This window comes from Mercenaria mercenaria, chromosome 1, assembly GCF_021730395.1.
Source record: "Mercenaria mercenaria strain notata chromosome 1, MADL_Memer_1, whole genome shotgun sequence".
In the NCBI taxonomy this organism is placed as follows: domain Eukaryota; kingdom Metazoa; phylum Mollusca; class Bivalvia; order Venerida; family Veneridae; genus Mercenaria; species Mercenaria mercenaria.
In genome coordinates this window covers 43,117,292-43,135,566 of record NC_069361.1, presented here as the reverse complement: position 1 = coordinate 43,135,566, position 18,275 = coordinate 43,117,292, and the positions used below count along the sequence as shown (strand labels likewise).

At 34.1% G+C, this 18,275-nt stretch overlaps 1 protein-coding gene and 1 long non-coding RNA gene across 4 annotated transcripts in view; one reads left to right on the top strand and one right to left on the bottom strand.

The window, feature by feature from the left end:
* Nucleotides 1-18,275, top strand: part of LOC123540722 (plexin A3-like) — a 181,979-nt gene that overhangs the window by 37,050 nt on the left and 126,654 nt on the right. For all 3 annotated transcript variants that reach the window (XM_053545547.1, XM_053545543.1, XM_053545549.1), the window contains one exon: nucleotides 17,195-17,404. In XM_053545547.1, the coding sequence (XP_053401522.1) occupies nucleotides 17,195-17,404 (210 nt within the window). The remainder of the gene's footprint in view (nucleotides 1-17,194; nucleotides 17,405-18,275) is intronic.
* Nucleotides 247-12,776, bottom strand: LOC123528333 (uncharacterized). The gene is made up of 5 exons (XR_008371308.1): nucleotides 8,400-12,776; nucleotides 6,266-6,399; nucleotides 3,478-3,579; nucleotides 2,807-2,938; nucleotides 247-711 (listed from the first exon to the last, which is right to left on the bottom strand). It is a non-coding gene; the product is annotated as an uncharacterized LOC123528333 (long non-coding RNA).

Sequence of the window (18,275 nt, the reverse complement as noted above, 5' to 3'; positions counted from 1 at the left end):
TGTTGTTGTTGTTTGCTCAAATTGAGAAAATCTTAAGTTTTCAAACCCATAGATATTTTTAAGAAAATTAGGCAAACGAAAAGGAGAATCCCATATGCCGAGTCCAGGTTTGTGTTTACATTTCCGGTTAAATGACGTCATGCCTTTACTTCCGGTTTGTAAGACGTGTAGAATTTCCTATGTCCAAAATAACTCTAGTGAAACATTTTTTTATAAATCGTGATAATCATTGTACTTATTGTATTATGCTGCTTTCTGAATTCGGATAACAGCAAAATCAAACATCGATATCGGTCTATCAACTGATTTATCAATATTTTGTCAAGAAAATGTCAATGTATCAATTACGGAGTCCGCAGAATACCAGTTATAAATCGATAAATATATGATAAATTAAATGGCAATATCGATGCCGTTTACAGAGATGTAAATGCTGACTGAGAGTTCTGTTCTGGTCCGTTCTGTTCTGTTCTCTTCCGTTCTGTTCTAGTTAAATATCCATTAAATGATAGAAGGTATTTCAACAGCAATGGGAAGAATTTCCAAACGATATAACAGATCATGATGTAGAATGTCCAACGACTGACACAATTTGTTAGATTGGGTTCCTTTGGCTTTAAACTGTTGTTGTCTTTTGAATAACACGTATATGAAGCAAAATGCCGTGCTGTATTCTGGTTTACCGCAAGGAGACTTATATTTCTCTTCGACCTGAAATATAAATTATTTAATTCGAACACGTATACAAATACCAATGAAATCATCTAGCAAAACATCTCTATTAAAACACACAAACTCACAAACACACACATTTTGTGCGCACACGCACTGTCGCACACACGTGCAACGCACATACATATATATGATTATTTTGTGGAATACAATTATTATTCATCAGGTGATTTTATGACACAGACATGTACCTTTTTGTGTTCCAATAGTATTTATCAACAAGTAGGATTAATATTAAATATGGTATTTGTATGCAAACAAATACAATGTTAATTTGTAACAGTTCATTCTTTAAAAACATCTGAAACATGATGAAGACTCATGAAGTTCTCATTTTACAAGCGGTTTTTGTTTGTTTTTGTTTTTACGCCATTTTTTCAACAGTATTTCAGTCATGTACGGCGAGCAGTTAACCTAACCAATGTTCCTGGATTCTGTACCAGTACAAACCTGTTCTCCGCAAGTAACTGCCAATTTCCCCACATGAATCAGAGCTGGAGGACTAATGATTTCAGACACAATGTCGTCACGGAGAACATACGCCACGCCCGAGGATCGAACTCGCGACCCCGCGATCCGTGAACCGACGCTCTACCTACTGAGCTGGTGGGCGAGTCTTTTACAAGCAGGTAGTTCTACACGTTTGATAAACCGGAAGTAATGTTTAAAAGGTGATTAATTAGGAAAACGCAGGGTCGGATATAGGATTTGGTGTTAGAGGGGACGTAAATTATTTGTAGTGTAGAGCAACTAGTGAGGTCTGGGGTCATGCTCCCCTGAAAATTTTGAAAACAATTGCCCCATCTTGTGCATTCTGCGTGTTCTTAGGTACTTTATCTGGTATTCACAAATCACAGGTTTTGTGACAAAATCAATACAAGTAACATATTAATTAAAGTAATGTTTTATGAATTTTCAGACTAATTCTTTCGTAAGTATCTCGGAATTTCTTAGCCAGATTTCTGAAGATTTTTATGGGGAGGGTTTCCCTAGGACTAATTCTGTTTTAAATGTGCAAGCAGAGCGAGCGAGAAAACAATGCATTTATTTTCACCCAGAACAAAAGACAAATTACCTATGCGACAGAGAAAAAAAATACATATGAGCCGCACCATGAGAAAACCAACCTAGTGCGTTTGCGACCTACATGGATCAAGACCAGCCTGCGCATTCGTACAGTCTGGTAAGGATACAAGCTGTTCGCTTTCAAAGCCTATTGGAATAAGAGAAACTGTTAGCGAACATCATGGATCCTGACCAGACTGCAGATGAACAGGCTGGTCTGGATCAATTTGATGGTCGGAAACGCACTATGTTGGTTTTCTCATGGCGCGGCTCATATTTTATATTTCTAACCCAGAACAGAAGACAAATTACGTATCCGTGTGTAGCGAGCAAGAAAAATGCATATTTTTTACCCATGCGAGCAAAGCGAACGTGAAAAAAATACTTTTTTTATTTTCAGTCAGAACAAAAGACAAATAATGTACGTGAGCGTAGCGAGCGAGAAACATGTATATTTTTTGCAGTAATTGTACCCAAACAAAAGACAAATAACGTTTGCTCCGGCGATTTTAGATGGGGTGCGCGCCGGATGCGCCCCCCTCTGGATCCGCTAGTGTAAAGCCTGGATGAAAACAGCCTTATGAATTAAACGTAATCGATGAGTAAATTTATTATAAGAGCAACGTTTCTATCTTTCTTACACGTTATGTCATTCCGAAAAATGTTTTAAAATCAGTATGAAATTTGCGCGTCTCCAGTCGTGGACAGGATCGTGTGAACTAGGTCACAGCCATCCGAAAGCGAAAGTTGAAGATGGTCGAAACTTACTGTGTGTTACGAAGATGGACGAAACGTGTCACGTGACCCAAGATTTTTTCTTACTTTTTTTTTTAAAAAATGATAAAATATATATACAAAAATATAATATTTTATCATTTAAATATAGTATTAGTGTTTCACACATCTACGAATAAAAAAAATCTGTACGGTATCGAAAACCTGTCACGTGACTTGCTCCATGTCCCACACGCGAAAAAAATTAAGCATACCAATAAAAATTAAGACTTACCCTAATTTTAAGATTTTGACACTTGTGGCCGGAAATTACCATCTTCTTCCTTAGCTTACATCTTGAAGTCGTGCTTTCACCAGCTTGAAAGTAGATGTGCAAGTTTTGTCAATCGTAGTGAAGCAGACATACCTGAAACAATCACAATTCATTATTTATCAATACGAATCGCTTGTAGTTTCGATTCATTAAATCGGTAATTTCTTTATAAAATTTACGCAAAACTGATCTTAACAGATGTATGAAATTGTCGCACAAACAGACTGTCTAATCGTTCATCATTTCACCATGACATCGGTTCTTTGGAATATTTACAAATTATGGGGACATTGGGCTGAAAACAAATGCCACAAGTCTGCGTTCATACAAGTGCGAAAAACGTCATTAAAATACAATTTTGAGAATACTAGGGAAGTCTAGAGCGGAAGTAGTGCATATAATTAGTACGTCATCTGACGACATTTTAAGAAAACGTGCATTTATGTACACGATGATAATTGTCGGTAAGGTGTCTGCTTCTGATTACTTTTTTTTTTAAAGGCAACTATACGTAAGTTCTAACTAAAAAAATATAGTGTATCGGTTATGCTTAGTATAGGTGTTCAGTAGCATTTCACACCTGATCAATAAAAGTGTCATACATAACAAAATTTAATTTAAAGTCAACTAACCCTTCATTCCTTTATCGTCCGCGTGTTATCATCTTAGGTAGCAGTTGGAGCTGTTTGGACATTTCGCAAGTCGGCTGAAGATATTCGCATGCACATAGAGATCTGAAAGAAATGAAGGATAAATAAAAAATGTATCGTTTTGTTAATTTGCTAAATATGGGTGTTCTGTAGCATTTATACAAATATGTACCATATATTAGATACTTCAGTTAATCTTACTGATTGTTCAAGTAGAGCTAGCAGCCGATAGTTTCTGTTTTGAATTTGACTCAAATTTTGAGCCGCTACATAATGTCATTTGAATTTTTTTTCAGAAGTTTTACTAATAGCGAGCTCAAAGAATCGAGCTTTACGGTAACGCAAGTATAGACTTTTTTTACAGAGAGCTACTGTCCCAGCAACGGGAGACAATTTTCGCGCATGCGCAATCTATGTCGGGCAAAAAGACTTGACCGCACAATATAAATTACGTTAGAGTTATATTGCATTTCAATCTATTCGATCAGTAATTAATTTATTTTATAGTAAATATCCATCACAAGATAAAGAAAAATATCTTTGCAAAACCACACCTGGTATAACTAATGCGTAATTTTGATCTCGACAAATTTAGAAAAATATCTTTGCAAAACCACACCTGGTATAACTAATGCGTAATTTTGATCTCGACAAATTTAGGTTAAGAAAAAAAAAATATTTTCCATGAATTTATAAAGTAATTATGAAGTTTTTATTTTATTTCCTAACATGATCTCACAGAACTTACCACCTATGGTAATAAGCTTACATGATACCTGCAATATAATTTAAAGATGAAGCTAAAAACGAAATGTTCAATTAACAAAGTCCAGTCTTTGATTTTGTATCAAATTATACTCAAATCGGGATCAATTCATTCCGTATTCAAAAAATATTAATCTTATAATTTTTATTTTTTTTATTTCTATTGATTCTTTAAATTCGAAAGTTTTATTTGACAATATCAAAGTAGTCGGATGGTGAATGCAGTGGTTAGATTTAATAGAGAGGGGGAGGGTAGCGGGGAGGGGTGTTCTACACTTACATTCTTTATCTGTTGTTAACCCTTGCCCTGCTAAATTTCTATAATGATCTTCTCCATCTTTCAATTTGGACAGTACCATTAACTATTAAAAGGGGTGCTTACCAAAAAGATACTGACTGAATGGCGAATAGTGCCGATCATGATCAGACTGCACGGATGTGATAAATGTAAATATCCATAAGTTCCAAAATACACAAAGTACATGTATATAAAGTCTGATTTTAAAATGTATATTTCTTATTTAAAATGTATATTGAATGATGATTAAATGATATGTAAGCCGTACAATGAAAAAAAAACAACATAGTGGCTTTCCGACCAGCATGGCTCCAGACCACGTGGATGCGCAGGCCGGTCTGGATGTTGGTTTTCCCATGGCGCGGCTCAATATTAATAATCCGAGTGCGTTTTTATGACATTGTCACATCAAAGTAAACTTATATGCTTCAGTAAATTTTATGATCCGCTCTAATTAGGGGACATTATCGAAATACAGTTAGGGTCTTGATTACCGAAGTGACCTATGCTTTATCATGTCAATTGCATAATTGTTACGTAATGATTTCCGGTACTGGCACGCGAGTAGTCCCCGGACAGCAGTAGTCACCGGACACGTTCCCGCAACGCTCTAATTTCGCGATTCGTCTACATATTTTTATGCCTAATCATACAGACGTTTGTTTTGGAGAAGTTTATCAAGTTTATTTTTTCATAGGTAATCATATGCATATAATAATCGTGGAAATCCTTCCGCATGGTTACTTGTTTACATGTTCACTGGCGGGGCTTCCGTTTTTATTGCGCATGCGCAAGAAAGGCCCGTCTGGAGGGTTTTAAAATTAAGGCTACATGTCTTTACTTCACGACTAGCAGACGATACATACACGTTCAACAAAAAAAAACTTATTTTCTTTGTGACAACAATACGTAATATGCTAAAATATTTCATAATTTGTTCGATTAATCAGTTATTGCCCGTGACTTAAGCATGATTATTCTATTTTTATTGTCGCAATTTTCCGTGTGGCTGGGACAAATAAATTTGACTCAAACGTTCGATCTTTTTACAGTTATATAAAATATCATTTGTCTTTTTCATAATTCCAGCTCATATGGGCAGTTCCCAATAAATATATTCATGAAAAAATAGTGTCCGGGCATTACTATTGAGCATGTTAAAATTTGACGTTCTACAGACCCCTTTTCGGGCCTCGCTTATTCCCCGCGAACGTGACGTCATTTCACAGGAAAACCCCTAAACTGGTAATACCGGAGCTAAGGTATTTATATATGTTAATCGTTTTTATTTTTGACATTGTTTAAGCTTTTGGGGACGAAATATATGCGATTTCTGTCCGGGGACTACTTGCATGCCAGTATATTACTTAAAACAGTAACTTTAGTGACATGAAGCCGGTGGCGACTATAAACAAACTCAACACATCATCATCATCGACATGAAGCCGCAATCCCTATGTATGTAGATGTCATTCAAGTCGGAGAAAAATATATACAACAACTATTTGAAGTTGTTGATAAAATAGATAAAATGAAAGAAAATATGTGAATACGGTAACGTTCTCGCGAATTCTTTTGAGTAGTGAATAGTTTCTGTGTTACATATAAATGACATGTATATTATTTTTTAGCTAAACCTGATTTCTTTGAGCTCGCTTTGAGACTTTGTCTTATTTCATATTATCCACTCACGTTTATGGTACTTACCATAATTTAAAGATTTTGACCCTTGCAAGTCGCATCTGTGTCCGGAAATTACGTTTACCGTCTGTTTACACCACATTATCTTGTAGACGTGCCTTCACCGTCCCGACATCAGGCGTCTTTATGAACCGACATACCTGAAATTAACACATTTTATCATGAACTTAAAATCATTTACTCACTGTTCGAATGCATTGAATTGATAAATTTTGTCAAAAAGAAAGACAAAAAAAATATAAAAAAATAAACACACACACACAGTCATCTGACTGTAACACCGAAGAAACCTGTAGTAGTAGGTCGTAAAGTATGAAGGTGCGCATGTTTAACCAGAAGCAAACGTAAGAATTTTCGATAACCAAAATGAGTTTGTTTATTTATTTTTGTGGATTCTCTTAATTGATACCGCCGAAATAATGAATAAATGACCTCAGAAACGCTACAAGACATTGTTGCGTTACAATGGAGCCACAGACGCTCCAACGTTATTACGTTTATAAACCAAACAAAATTAAGCAACATTTATAGATTTCATCTTGAAATCATGTGATTTGAGCATTAACTATTTTTAATTCATAAGCTAACTTTTAACAGTTTAAACGGCAAATACTTCATCTAACTTATAAAGAAAATGACAGTGAAGCCGTCGAAAACCCCGTTACCATAATTATATAAAAATATAGGTGTTTAAAAGTGAAAGAAAATGCGTTACAATGGAAACACCTAGCCACGCTACATGTAATAGAATTATCAAATTCGCAGACTTCGGAGTGTCAAACATAAGACTGATGAAAAGTGTTACGCCAGGTGATTTGTGTTAAATCTTAATATTTTTCTCTTCTTTCATGAAGAAATACCTTAGAGGGTTATGTACTTCAAACCTGGAAAAAGATTTTACTTGAAGAGGCAAAAAAAAATAAAAAATAAAAAAAATAAATAAATAAATAAAAAATAAAACGTGCAATTTTAACAGCTAAATATTTAATTACACGAAGTACAATGAATTGCTATGATTCTATTATTATGAATCTACCATTTTGACAAGATATAATTTATCTTTAAAAATACATATATACATGTAAATATTCATGTATATTCAGTGTGTATTTATAAATTATTCTTTTAAAGCAATAACTAATCAACTAAACATGTGGGGCGACAGAAAAATAGAAGCTTTAAAAGTATCATTAAAGCAACCCCCTAACACTTCTGGTGAATGTTTTTCAACATGTTCATTTCTAAATGTTTGTGAAAATAATAGATACTTTTTTTTGTAAAATTTCTGCATTATTTCAAGAGCTGCAACGGTTAACTAGCTTCTTCACAATATATTTTTGGTTATTTGTAAGTATGCATATTCAGAGTGCTCACTTTTTACTGGTTTTAGAGACAAATTATTTTTCGCATAAAATATGTCGGGTAGTACTTTTGCTACAAGCACTCTTGTTTATGTATTACATTTAAACCAATAGATTACAACATTACTCCTTGCATAAATCGTCGGTTCATAGTTTTTTTCATAGACCGGTCTATAGTTCAACATTAAAATTTGAATCTTTCTCTCTGATCTAATGGTGCTCGGGCAATAGTTTTGACTACTTACTTGGTTTAAACATATTTTATTCCCAAAACAACCTATATTCATGATTCAGTTTCGATCGTTAAAATATTAGTACGAAACACATTTTATCGTGAAGCCCGTGGATTTCAATTTTCCTGTGTCCCTTTGTAATTTAAAACAATAAAAAACTAAAAATGAAAATTAAAAAAGTCTCGCTAATGGGCTCGAACCAGCAATTTCCCGCATATCAGCCACTGAGCCACAAATACGAACGACGAGTATGGGTTTCACTTGCAATACTTATTATGATATTTAGACATTTAACTAAAATTTATTTCCGTAAAACATACGGACAGCACCGAAGTTGGGCCGAATATTAAGATATCGAACATAATATCGAACATAATCACATTTGACGGGTTAAAATAGCACAACAGACGATAAACTGTAGATGTTAAAGTTAAATATAATAAAATGTCTGTTCTGTACTTTTTTAACCCTGTTTCTCCGTTCTGTTTCGTTTTTAAAGTTTCTCAAAATAAATAAATCTGCAACAAACGGTTAAAAACTACAAACCTGAATAAAGTCCTTAATCAGAGCCTGTATGTTCTCTCGCACTAATCCAATTTAAAGTCACTACGTCGTGACAGCGGGGGGTTTATGACCTGATACGCTTAATTGGACGGATCCATTGCAATTCGGACTGGTGTTAGATGAGCTATAATATGACATTTTTATTACATTGATATATCACATGATAGATTAGGTTTTAAAGTCTCTTTAGACTCTTATCTAATTAAGTGTTACGGTATAAGGAATGTTTGTTTGTTTCTTTATCAGTCTTAAATGGAAATATTTCTCATAGTGTTGACATCAGATGCAATATTTTCGCTAACACGCAGGTAAAATGTGAAAAGAAGTAAAAACATGTTTGAAATCCGATCGTACTTATTTTCTTTTCATGTGTTTTAAATGCTTTTTTTATTTTATTTTTTTATGATACGCATTTAGTTTATACATTTATTTTCGGTCAATTGTAAAGCAAGTTCTACAACTTACATTAATCACTCTCGACACCTCATTCCTGATTGAATCCACCGCCAAGAGGGTATGGGAGATGAGGCCAGTTTCCCATTAATGCTGAGCGCCAAGCAAGGGAACTACTGGTGCCATTTCACGTCTTTGGTATGACGTGGCCGGGAATCGAACCCTCTACAGTAACATACGATATATACCGAATGAGATATACTATCGAAGGAATTAAAAAAAAATGTGTCTTTCCGACACGTGCACAGAGCGTCTGACTTCGGATTTTTGGAAGAATACGCTTTTTCCTTGTGCGTAATAAGCGTCCACATAACTTGTCCGAACCGCAATGTTTTGCACTTGCTTAGTACAAGCATGGGCAGTATTTTTTATTACAAAATCTACCTTTAAATCCCGATTGAGGCAGTGCCTTGATTCATATTATTTTTTATATTTTCTTTATATTTGAATACCATGGAGAGAAATTCAAATTCTATTTGCTTTTGCAGACTTTACTGATTAATACTTTTCGGGAAGTTCCACTTTTTTTTTTAAATTCATACTCTTCAGAATTCAAGTTTGGTCCTGTGGCAGTAAAAACGAAAATCATTCTGTTTAGAACAGTGAACGTTATATGCCTGATATTAAAGTTACCCGTTCATATCAGTAAATTGCTAAATAAAAATAATACAATAATGTTATGTATTAAATTTATTTCACTAATCTTGCTACCGATCAGACACTCTCTTACCGCTCTTGTTCTTTTATTATCATTTATGTCTGTATATTTTCTTTGCTCATATTATAGCATATATTTTGAAGAATGATAAATATTTGAGTAGTTTCAGAAGTTATCTCATACGAACGAAATACTTGGGACAAGCTTCTAGAGAGTGAATATAACTTGCATATTAAATCGCGAGTACGTTGGTCTTGTAGGAATTGAGAATAATAATGATAATAATAATAATAATAATAATAATAAGCACACCCAACGCACGTTAGAGCATATATTAATGTTCCTCTTAATGCAAAGTAATTCACAAAACAATTTTAGTCAATGTATATTCTGGTGGTCTGTGTAAAAATAACGGGAAAATTTTATATATTTTACAACGAATCAGATTTTACATCTTGAAAGTTCGTTATAACTACCATTTAATTTATGTTTCTTTTTTATAATTCAAGGAACAAAATGAAGAACGACACCGAAACACCAGTTAAATTAACATTTCCGCAGAAATCAAATAACGACCCTCCCTTCATAAGTATGTTCGCAATAAGCACTTCTATAACAGACGGACTTTAGAAAAATAAGCAAGGATCCAAACAATTTAAAAGCAATAAACTTCTGACACACTTGTATATATCTTTAAAAGATCTGACCGCAGCATTTGTGTTAAAACGTATAACTGCTTCTTTTCTTTCCCTTTTTTTTGCCTCAAGGAAAGCTGGATATAATAATACCAACATGTGCAACAAAATATTACTCCGGGTATTTTGATATAATAAATTAATTTTCTATTTACTTTGAAGTTTTTCATTGATTTCCCCAAATTTTGCATATCTGATCCATTCTAATATGACAATTTCGTCTTGGTGCTACCAAAACACATTTCGCTCAAATATTTCAATAATTCTCTGGATAAATATTACATAATATTTAATGTTTATTCTTATATTTATAATTGCCGCATTATTCTATATAAATTTACTTAAAGACAACATAACCTAGACAATAAACAAGCTCATTTCGGAAAATTCCTGTCAAAAAGAATATTCTTTTATTGTTGAAACAATGCACAGGTATAAGAGGGTCTATTTTACATATTACGTCATGCCTGTAGGTGTGACTTATCTTTCTCCTTTGTATCTGATTGGCTGAAATAGAGGACCCTTTTAACTTTGTGCAAAGGAATGGGAGTGGTATAATATAACGGGTCAAGTTGTGTTTTATTGGCGTTGAACCAATATCGTTTAATTATGTTTTCTACAATCTAAATGTTGATGAGATAGCTGTAAATATTACATTTTAAGGGATTCGCAAAATTCACGCTGCTTTTAACACACTGTAATTATTTACGGCGTCAAACGCTTGGAAATGTTATATCTTTAGTAAATAATAAAATAGTAATGTTGCCGTTTTTATGATTTATTTACTCACTGTGTATCATGAATTATTAAAAATAATTTCCGTATTCAAGTAGAACAGTTTGCAGAATGAAACACATATCCACAAAATACATCAAAACATAGCTGACCGAAAGGTGTCAGTTTCTGTTTGTAAATGTGAATGCATGAAATGCAAAGCAAACATTTTGTAGGCATTGTTTCAGGTAACTCGGTGGAACTGATTGTTTCTTCTCTGCCTACCCCCACCCAGAGATATACAGTTTTACCCTTACTATGCTAAATTGCTATAATGAACTTGTCCCAGTTTCAATTTGGACGGTACTAGTCACTGTTACAAGGGAACCCTGATTGAATTGCGAACAGAGCAGATCTTGATCAAACTGCACTGATGTGCAGGCTGATCAGTGCAGGCTGACCATGATCTACACTGGTCGCAAAGGCAGAATCAGCCGTGTCCAGCATTATATGGGTTAAGATGTATGATATATAGTTTTCTTGTTATTGGAGTAAAGAAATTAAACTTAAGTTTATTGGTATGTTTAAAAAATTCTGAATAGGTTGAAAACTTAAACGTAAGGTAGTGTAAATAAGACAGGATTTAGAATGCGAAATATTCTATTTGCCGTGATTTGTTATATTTTATTACGTCGTATATTGATCGGTGCTACACAGTCGGTCTGGTGTCGTATGATCACTAAGTAAGGAACGCGCATTACCTTATATCCCACAGTCATTGCGCAAGTGAAAGATAATTATCTAAAGAGAAATAAAAGATTTTGACGTATTTAAATTTTCCGGCTCATATTCCTTTCAAGAAACTTAGTTACGACTGTGATTGAAAAGGAAATAAATTATGTTGAAATGAAAACAGATTATATTAAATCAACAGTAAACAATTATCTGCTCTTTTGATACCCGATCCCATTTTAACTTGATAAATAATACTGTTTTTCGCGGCGTTGACTTGTCTTTTTTTGTGCTGCACAAATAATCTGTTTTGATTGAGGCGAAGCAGTAACATAGAACATGGAGCTATGATAATTTTTCAATCTTCTCTCCAACAAACCTATGAATTTCTTCTTTCTCTCGCTTAACAAACATTATTCACGTTCAAAGTATATTTCAAAAATAAACATTTAGGGGCGATTAATCCAAATACTAGTACACTATGGATTTATCTGAGTCATATCAATATTAACATAAATGTTTTTTTAAATAATGTTGAAAATAAGGACACAAAAATGAGTCGCACCCATGCCATTGGTGTGTTTTGTGGAAAAAAATCAGCTTTCGAATACACAATTACTTAGCCGCAAAAAGCGACATAAAAACGTTAAATGTACGGAATTCCGTTAGGGCCATCGCCTTTGAATGTGTTCATCTGAACGTGATACTCGATGGTACGAAGATGTAAACGCGAAATCACCATACTTTGATAACGAAAACACGACAATACGATGACGAAAACGCGATCATGCGATAGTACGATCGTACAGTCGCGTTTTCACCATCGTGCCTATGTGCATAGAAGAATTCCCCCAGCAGAGTTCTGGTTACTATTTGTCATGTTAATTTGGTACTGTTAAAATTCAAAATGATTTCTGTTGCTTGTTCAAGGATTGTATAACGTTTTTCAGGTAAAACCAAATATGTTATTTTGCAAACACTCTGCAGGTCAATCGCTATGAGTTTTCTATGTTGTACAAGATTAATAACAACAAAAGAGAATGTCATATTGTACCATGATCAGAGAGTATTTTTGTGTCTAACATGAATATTTCCAAATATTTCGATGAATGTTTTCACAAATATGATGGCTTTTATTTCTACACTGAAAATAAAATTCAAGCAAATACATGTCTTGTAAAACTCAAGTTATCGATGTTGAATTCCATAAGACGCATAACCACGCTGAAATCGGAGTATCGTAAATATTTGAAGGATTTTTTTTTTTGTTGCAGTTTGCATGGCACATATTTTCATTTTAATGCATCAACGTCTGGTGATTTTCTTCAGAAATACATAGCATTTCATTTTCAGTTTTCACATGTCAAAATAAAAAGTAAAGCGGTTAACAACCAAAAGTGACAGGGTTAATATCCTTTAATCAGAAATTTTATTCATGATTTTACAGGAATGAGAAATGCAGTCAAATTATATTTTCAAAGCCTTTTGAACTTGTTCGCCTTCTTAAATTCATTCTCTGTAAATGTCTCTTTAGTTGCCAATACAAAATGAATAGTTAATTATGTTGCTTTTGGCTAACTGGCACCTGTAGCTAGTGGAGGTCATCCATAAGAATCATGATTTTCGTACATGAGGACCCGGGTTCGAATCTGCACTATCTTGAGGGCGGGAGCTGTAGTTCTAAAAGCATAACTTCTAATCTTTTTATTTTGAGCATGCACATGCGCACCGGAAAGTGATGATGCCATAATGATTATGCGACAGTACGATGGTGTCAACGCAACAGTACGAAGGTAATAACTCGACAGTACGATGATGATAACGCGATAGTACGATGATGATAACGCGGAATAACGATACTACGATAACGAAAAGGCGACAGTGCAATGGTGAAAACGCGACAGTATATCACATTATCATCATCATACTATCGTATTATGGCGTTTTCGTTATCGTAGTATCGCGTATTTAACATCGTGTTGTCGCGTTTTCGTTATCGTAGTTTCGTTATTTCGCGTTTTCATCATCGTACTATCAAGTATCGCGTTTCAGATGAACACATTCAAAGGCGATGACCCTAACGGAATTCCGTATAAATGCGATCTACAGATTAATGTGTGATTTGAATCTTCGTAGATGTAGCTGCTCACCCCTCTCATATTTAGCCGCTCCGATAAGGCAAGTGTGGATTTTGAGTCATGAATTCGATCAATGGGTTAGCCGTTTGCTTCCTGTTGTGATTAAAAGGATGAGCACTGACCTATTGACAATATTATGCCTGTCGTTACTTATATGAAATAATGTTGAAAAACGGGATTAAACCGAAAATATACAAAGAAAACTAGCAGTCAGTTTAATTGCGACATATACCTCTAAAAGACTGAGAAACGGAAACGGACAAATAAATTTTGAAAAATAGACATTTATATTTATTTCACTGTTTTTATCTTATTGTTTGTAAGGTCACAGAAGTAAAAGAATATCAAAGAAAACTATTTTTGGAAAACATTGATCTTTCATATATTCAGTTACTGTATTGTGGTCACTTGCTGATATTCATATTGATTAACATTCAAGGATGTGTCAAGGACATTGCCTGTTTTTAATTTTGTTGTCGTTTAAAGTGCAATATCATGTAATAGCGAATATTTATAACATGGTGAAAAATTGCACAATAAGCTTATTTATCAGCTGCACATTTGTACGAAATCAAAATTAAGTCAGCAAAGAATAATAATACCGTAAACATAACTTATTTGCTCATTGAAAATCATTTAATGATTAATGTTTATCGTACAGTATTAGTTTTACACAATTGTTAATGTTAGTTCTGTTTAATTAAAGTTTCTTTGGAAATGAACATGTAAAGCTAACTAAACAAACTACAAATGTATTTTTCATTAACAGTACAATATACTGATGTAAACATGAAATATTAAAATATAAAAATAGAAACCAAGGCTAAGCTATTTTGAAAAAGGAAAAGCAAAGAATAAAACAACAGCAGGCCTGAATGAAACGAAATTCAAACTTGAAAAGCAGACTGAAAATTAAGAGTTGACTGCCAAAAAACCCGCTAAATTCAGTAAGATAAAACGATGCGGCTGCACAAAGTTTTCAGTAAAAGCGTAGAAACAATCTGACATAAAGAACTGAGGCTTAGCAAACACTAATGGAAATCTTAATTTTGACCATACAGGTAACAAGAGAAAACGTCACGGGTGAATTCCTGCAGAAGCTGTAAACCCGCCCGCAGGCTATTTCGGTGCGCGTTAAGATATTTATTACCTCTAATAGAAGATAGCTAGCATACATTTAATTGAGGTGAGATCTCTTATAAGCATAAATAACTTTACACGAAAATAAGCATTTAGAGTTCTTGTTATTATTATTATCATTGTTGTTATTTTTTTTATTATTATTATTTATTATTAATATTATTATTGTTGTTGGTGTTGTTATTATTATTATTTTAAGAAAATCAGTTGTAATCACAAATTGTTGCGTAAACTACCAAGAACAGATTCTATATATGAAAGTAAGAATAAATGGGGGAATAACCCCATTTTCAAACAGGAGAATAACCCCATTTTCAAAACAGGAGAAATTCTCCCGCAGGTGAACTCTCCCGCTGGAGTTCGCCAGTATCACATGTGGGAGGAAACCTCCAGTGGGAGATTTTCAAACGCTTATTTTCAGGTCTAATATAGAAACAACATGACAGTAAAGACTAAGAAATACTTACCAGCGATAAACAATGAATTTCAGAAATTTTTGTTTAAACCCAATGGGGTATATTCTCCCGCAATCTTAAAGTGGGAGAAAACCTCCGATTGGACCTCCAATGGGATAGCGAAAACCCCGCGGGAGAAAAAAAAACTCCCATGGGAGGACCAACTTTGAAGCCGTCCCAAGAGTTCGTTGTTTGAGATATTTGAAAGGAAATGGCCAATTATTTCTCTATGAGACCCGAACTATTGTTAGGTGTCAAATGATCACATAAAAGTCAAAGATAAAAGGTAGCTGAGTTTGCGAAAATTCCGGATTTGCAAACTAAATCCGGAGACTGTTATATCACGATTTGTAATCTGCATAATACACACGCGGGGAATCTGCTGGTGCAACTTATTTGCTGAATCGTTTTTATACGGTTTATCAGAATAATGCGGACAATACGAGGGTGTAGACTTGTTGCTGGAAATTACGGAACTGGTTAGAAGTAGTAGAACTCAAGGAAGAAGTTTAAATAAGCTGATTTGTTTCCCACAATCAAAGTAAAATAATTAAGTTTTAGCTAAACTTATTCAGTCAATATCTTACCTTTCACTTCATACATATGACCCTCAGCTCCACTGCTATCATCTTTATGGGGTTTTTTTGTTGTTTTTTCATCGGTCATGTATACATATCGTTCACCAGAAGCAACTGTGGTGAGCCCAAAGTCTGACCGTTTTAAATTCCTCAAATTTTCCCTGCCTCTCCGACCAAAGTGAAGCATGACGTCGATAAAGACCTGAAATATAAGGCGGAAAAATTAATGTTTTACGTTTTTAAATGTTTAAAGGTAAGTTAAATTTGTATAGTCGCCTACAAGAAACTGGGAGTCATAAACGACTTCCAAATTTACATAATGATGATAATCTCACTGGATATCAAAATGGTATTCCCGAGGTAGTCAAAATAATTCGACGTTTAGACTGTTTTTATATTTGTGACGGACAATCTAAACGTCAAAACTTTGAAGGACCAAAATAAAATATTGCACTGACTTCAAAACCCGCCTTTCCTCTTGAAATAATCGTGCCAACTCTCGTTTTATCTCAAAAACAATGAGACTTTCGGATTAAAACAATACGTAAATCAAACTGAGGAAAGCAATGAAAAAGAGCAAAAACCAACAAGGTGATATTTTGGCCCTTCTTCACACTCTTACTGATTCAACATTTGTATTTATATACTAAAAATTCTGTTTCCACGTCTCACAAATAAGCAGTGACATTGACTTTTTAAACGATTGGGACCAGGTTTAACTGATTCGGACAAGGAGATTTATCAGTTTTGTTCAACGAGTTTAATAAATTCAAACTCAAATCGACCAACGTCTCCTATACTGAAAATGATGTCAACGTCAAAGCTTAAACTAGTGTGATACAAAATTTATGTAATGGCTTTTTTCACACCCACAACTTCAAACATGTAATAGTTATGTATGTTTTCATAGCATTTTAGTAGCAACTATGTTATCTTTTAGTTCTTTACTATTTCAAACTATTGTAATATTTTAAGATAACAGATACCCTTTCTTGTCTCTAAGCCGAAGTCGATTATGAAACTTAGTAAACATAAGATAAGGTCAAACTTCTTCTCTTTGTGCTCCCCAAAGTCATATATGTCATCAAAAATGTTTAATTTCAAAATGATCATATCGAGAAAACCTTATGACAGAAACTAGGAAACAAAACTTACATTGTCACAATGGAATAGAGTGTAAATAATTGTAGTTTCACACTACTTTTATCATTCAGGCGGAAAATGACACCTTCGAAAAGCCAGACGATTACTTCTTGTGTAACAAGGACAGCCTGCCATTATATCGCCAGGTTATTGGGAAAAAGACCATGTACTTACAGCCTGTCGTTGATTATGATGACGCTGAATTAACAGCTGTGGCAGTGTCAGTTTTAGGGCCCACAGTTTTTGCAATCTTGGGCACAGCAAAAGGAGAAATTTTAAAGGTAAAGAATCTTTAACATTTTATATTTTTCATAAAACATAGACTTCTTTTAAAAATAAAATGTATCAATCTTTAATTATTTTAAATAGTCCATTTATGGCAGCCTATCGATTGCTGCTTTGTATTCAGGTTCTTTTCTTGCTTGTGTTTGGTGTTTCAATGGAAACTCATTTTACACTTTACTGTATAATATATGATTATCTCTATTAAAGAACTAAGTGAAAAAAATAAAGATAAATTTCATAAGAGAGCACGTAGTTAGCCATCTGCAGGTGGGAAACCGGAGGGGGCTATAGGAATGCCCTTCGTCCGTCCGTCAGTCCGTTCGTCCGTCCTCTAATTGGGATCCTACAATTACTCAAAAGTATTTAAGCTTGGTAAATAAAACTAGGTATATGAATACAAGGCAAGAAGTAGACTATGCATGTACATGGCTTGTGCTTGTAGGTCAAAGGTCAACGTTACTATTGAAATCAAGTAAAAATTGTATCCGCTTAACAATTTTTATATGCATTTATGGACTACTATCGCGGAGCTACGCACTTGTAACGTTCCCCATGATGAGACAGTGTGTCAACACATGACTTATGCTTGTCGGTTACAGATCAGGTTACTGTTTAAGGTCAAGCACATGTTTGTTATCACTCCATAAAGTTTATATTCATTGAAAGACTTTGTTACCACTGCAAGCAATAGTTTCTCGTGACCAGACAAACTTTTGCATACATGACCCATGCTTGGTCGTCAAAGGTCAAAGTCATTATTGAAATAAAAGTAAAAATAGGTTTTGCTCCTTAGTCAAAGTTAACATTGAATGTCAAGTATAAAGCTCTTTTTCCTTCTTTGAAAAACTGACTACCATGTTGAAGTGA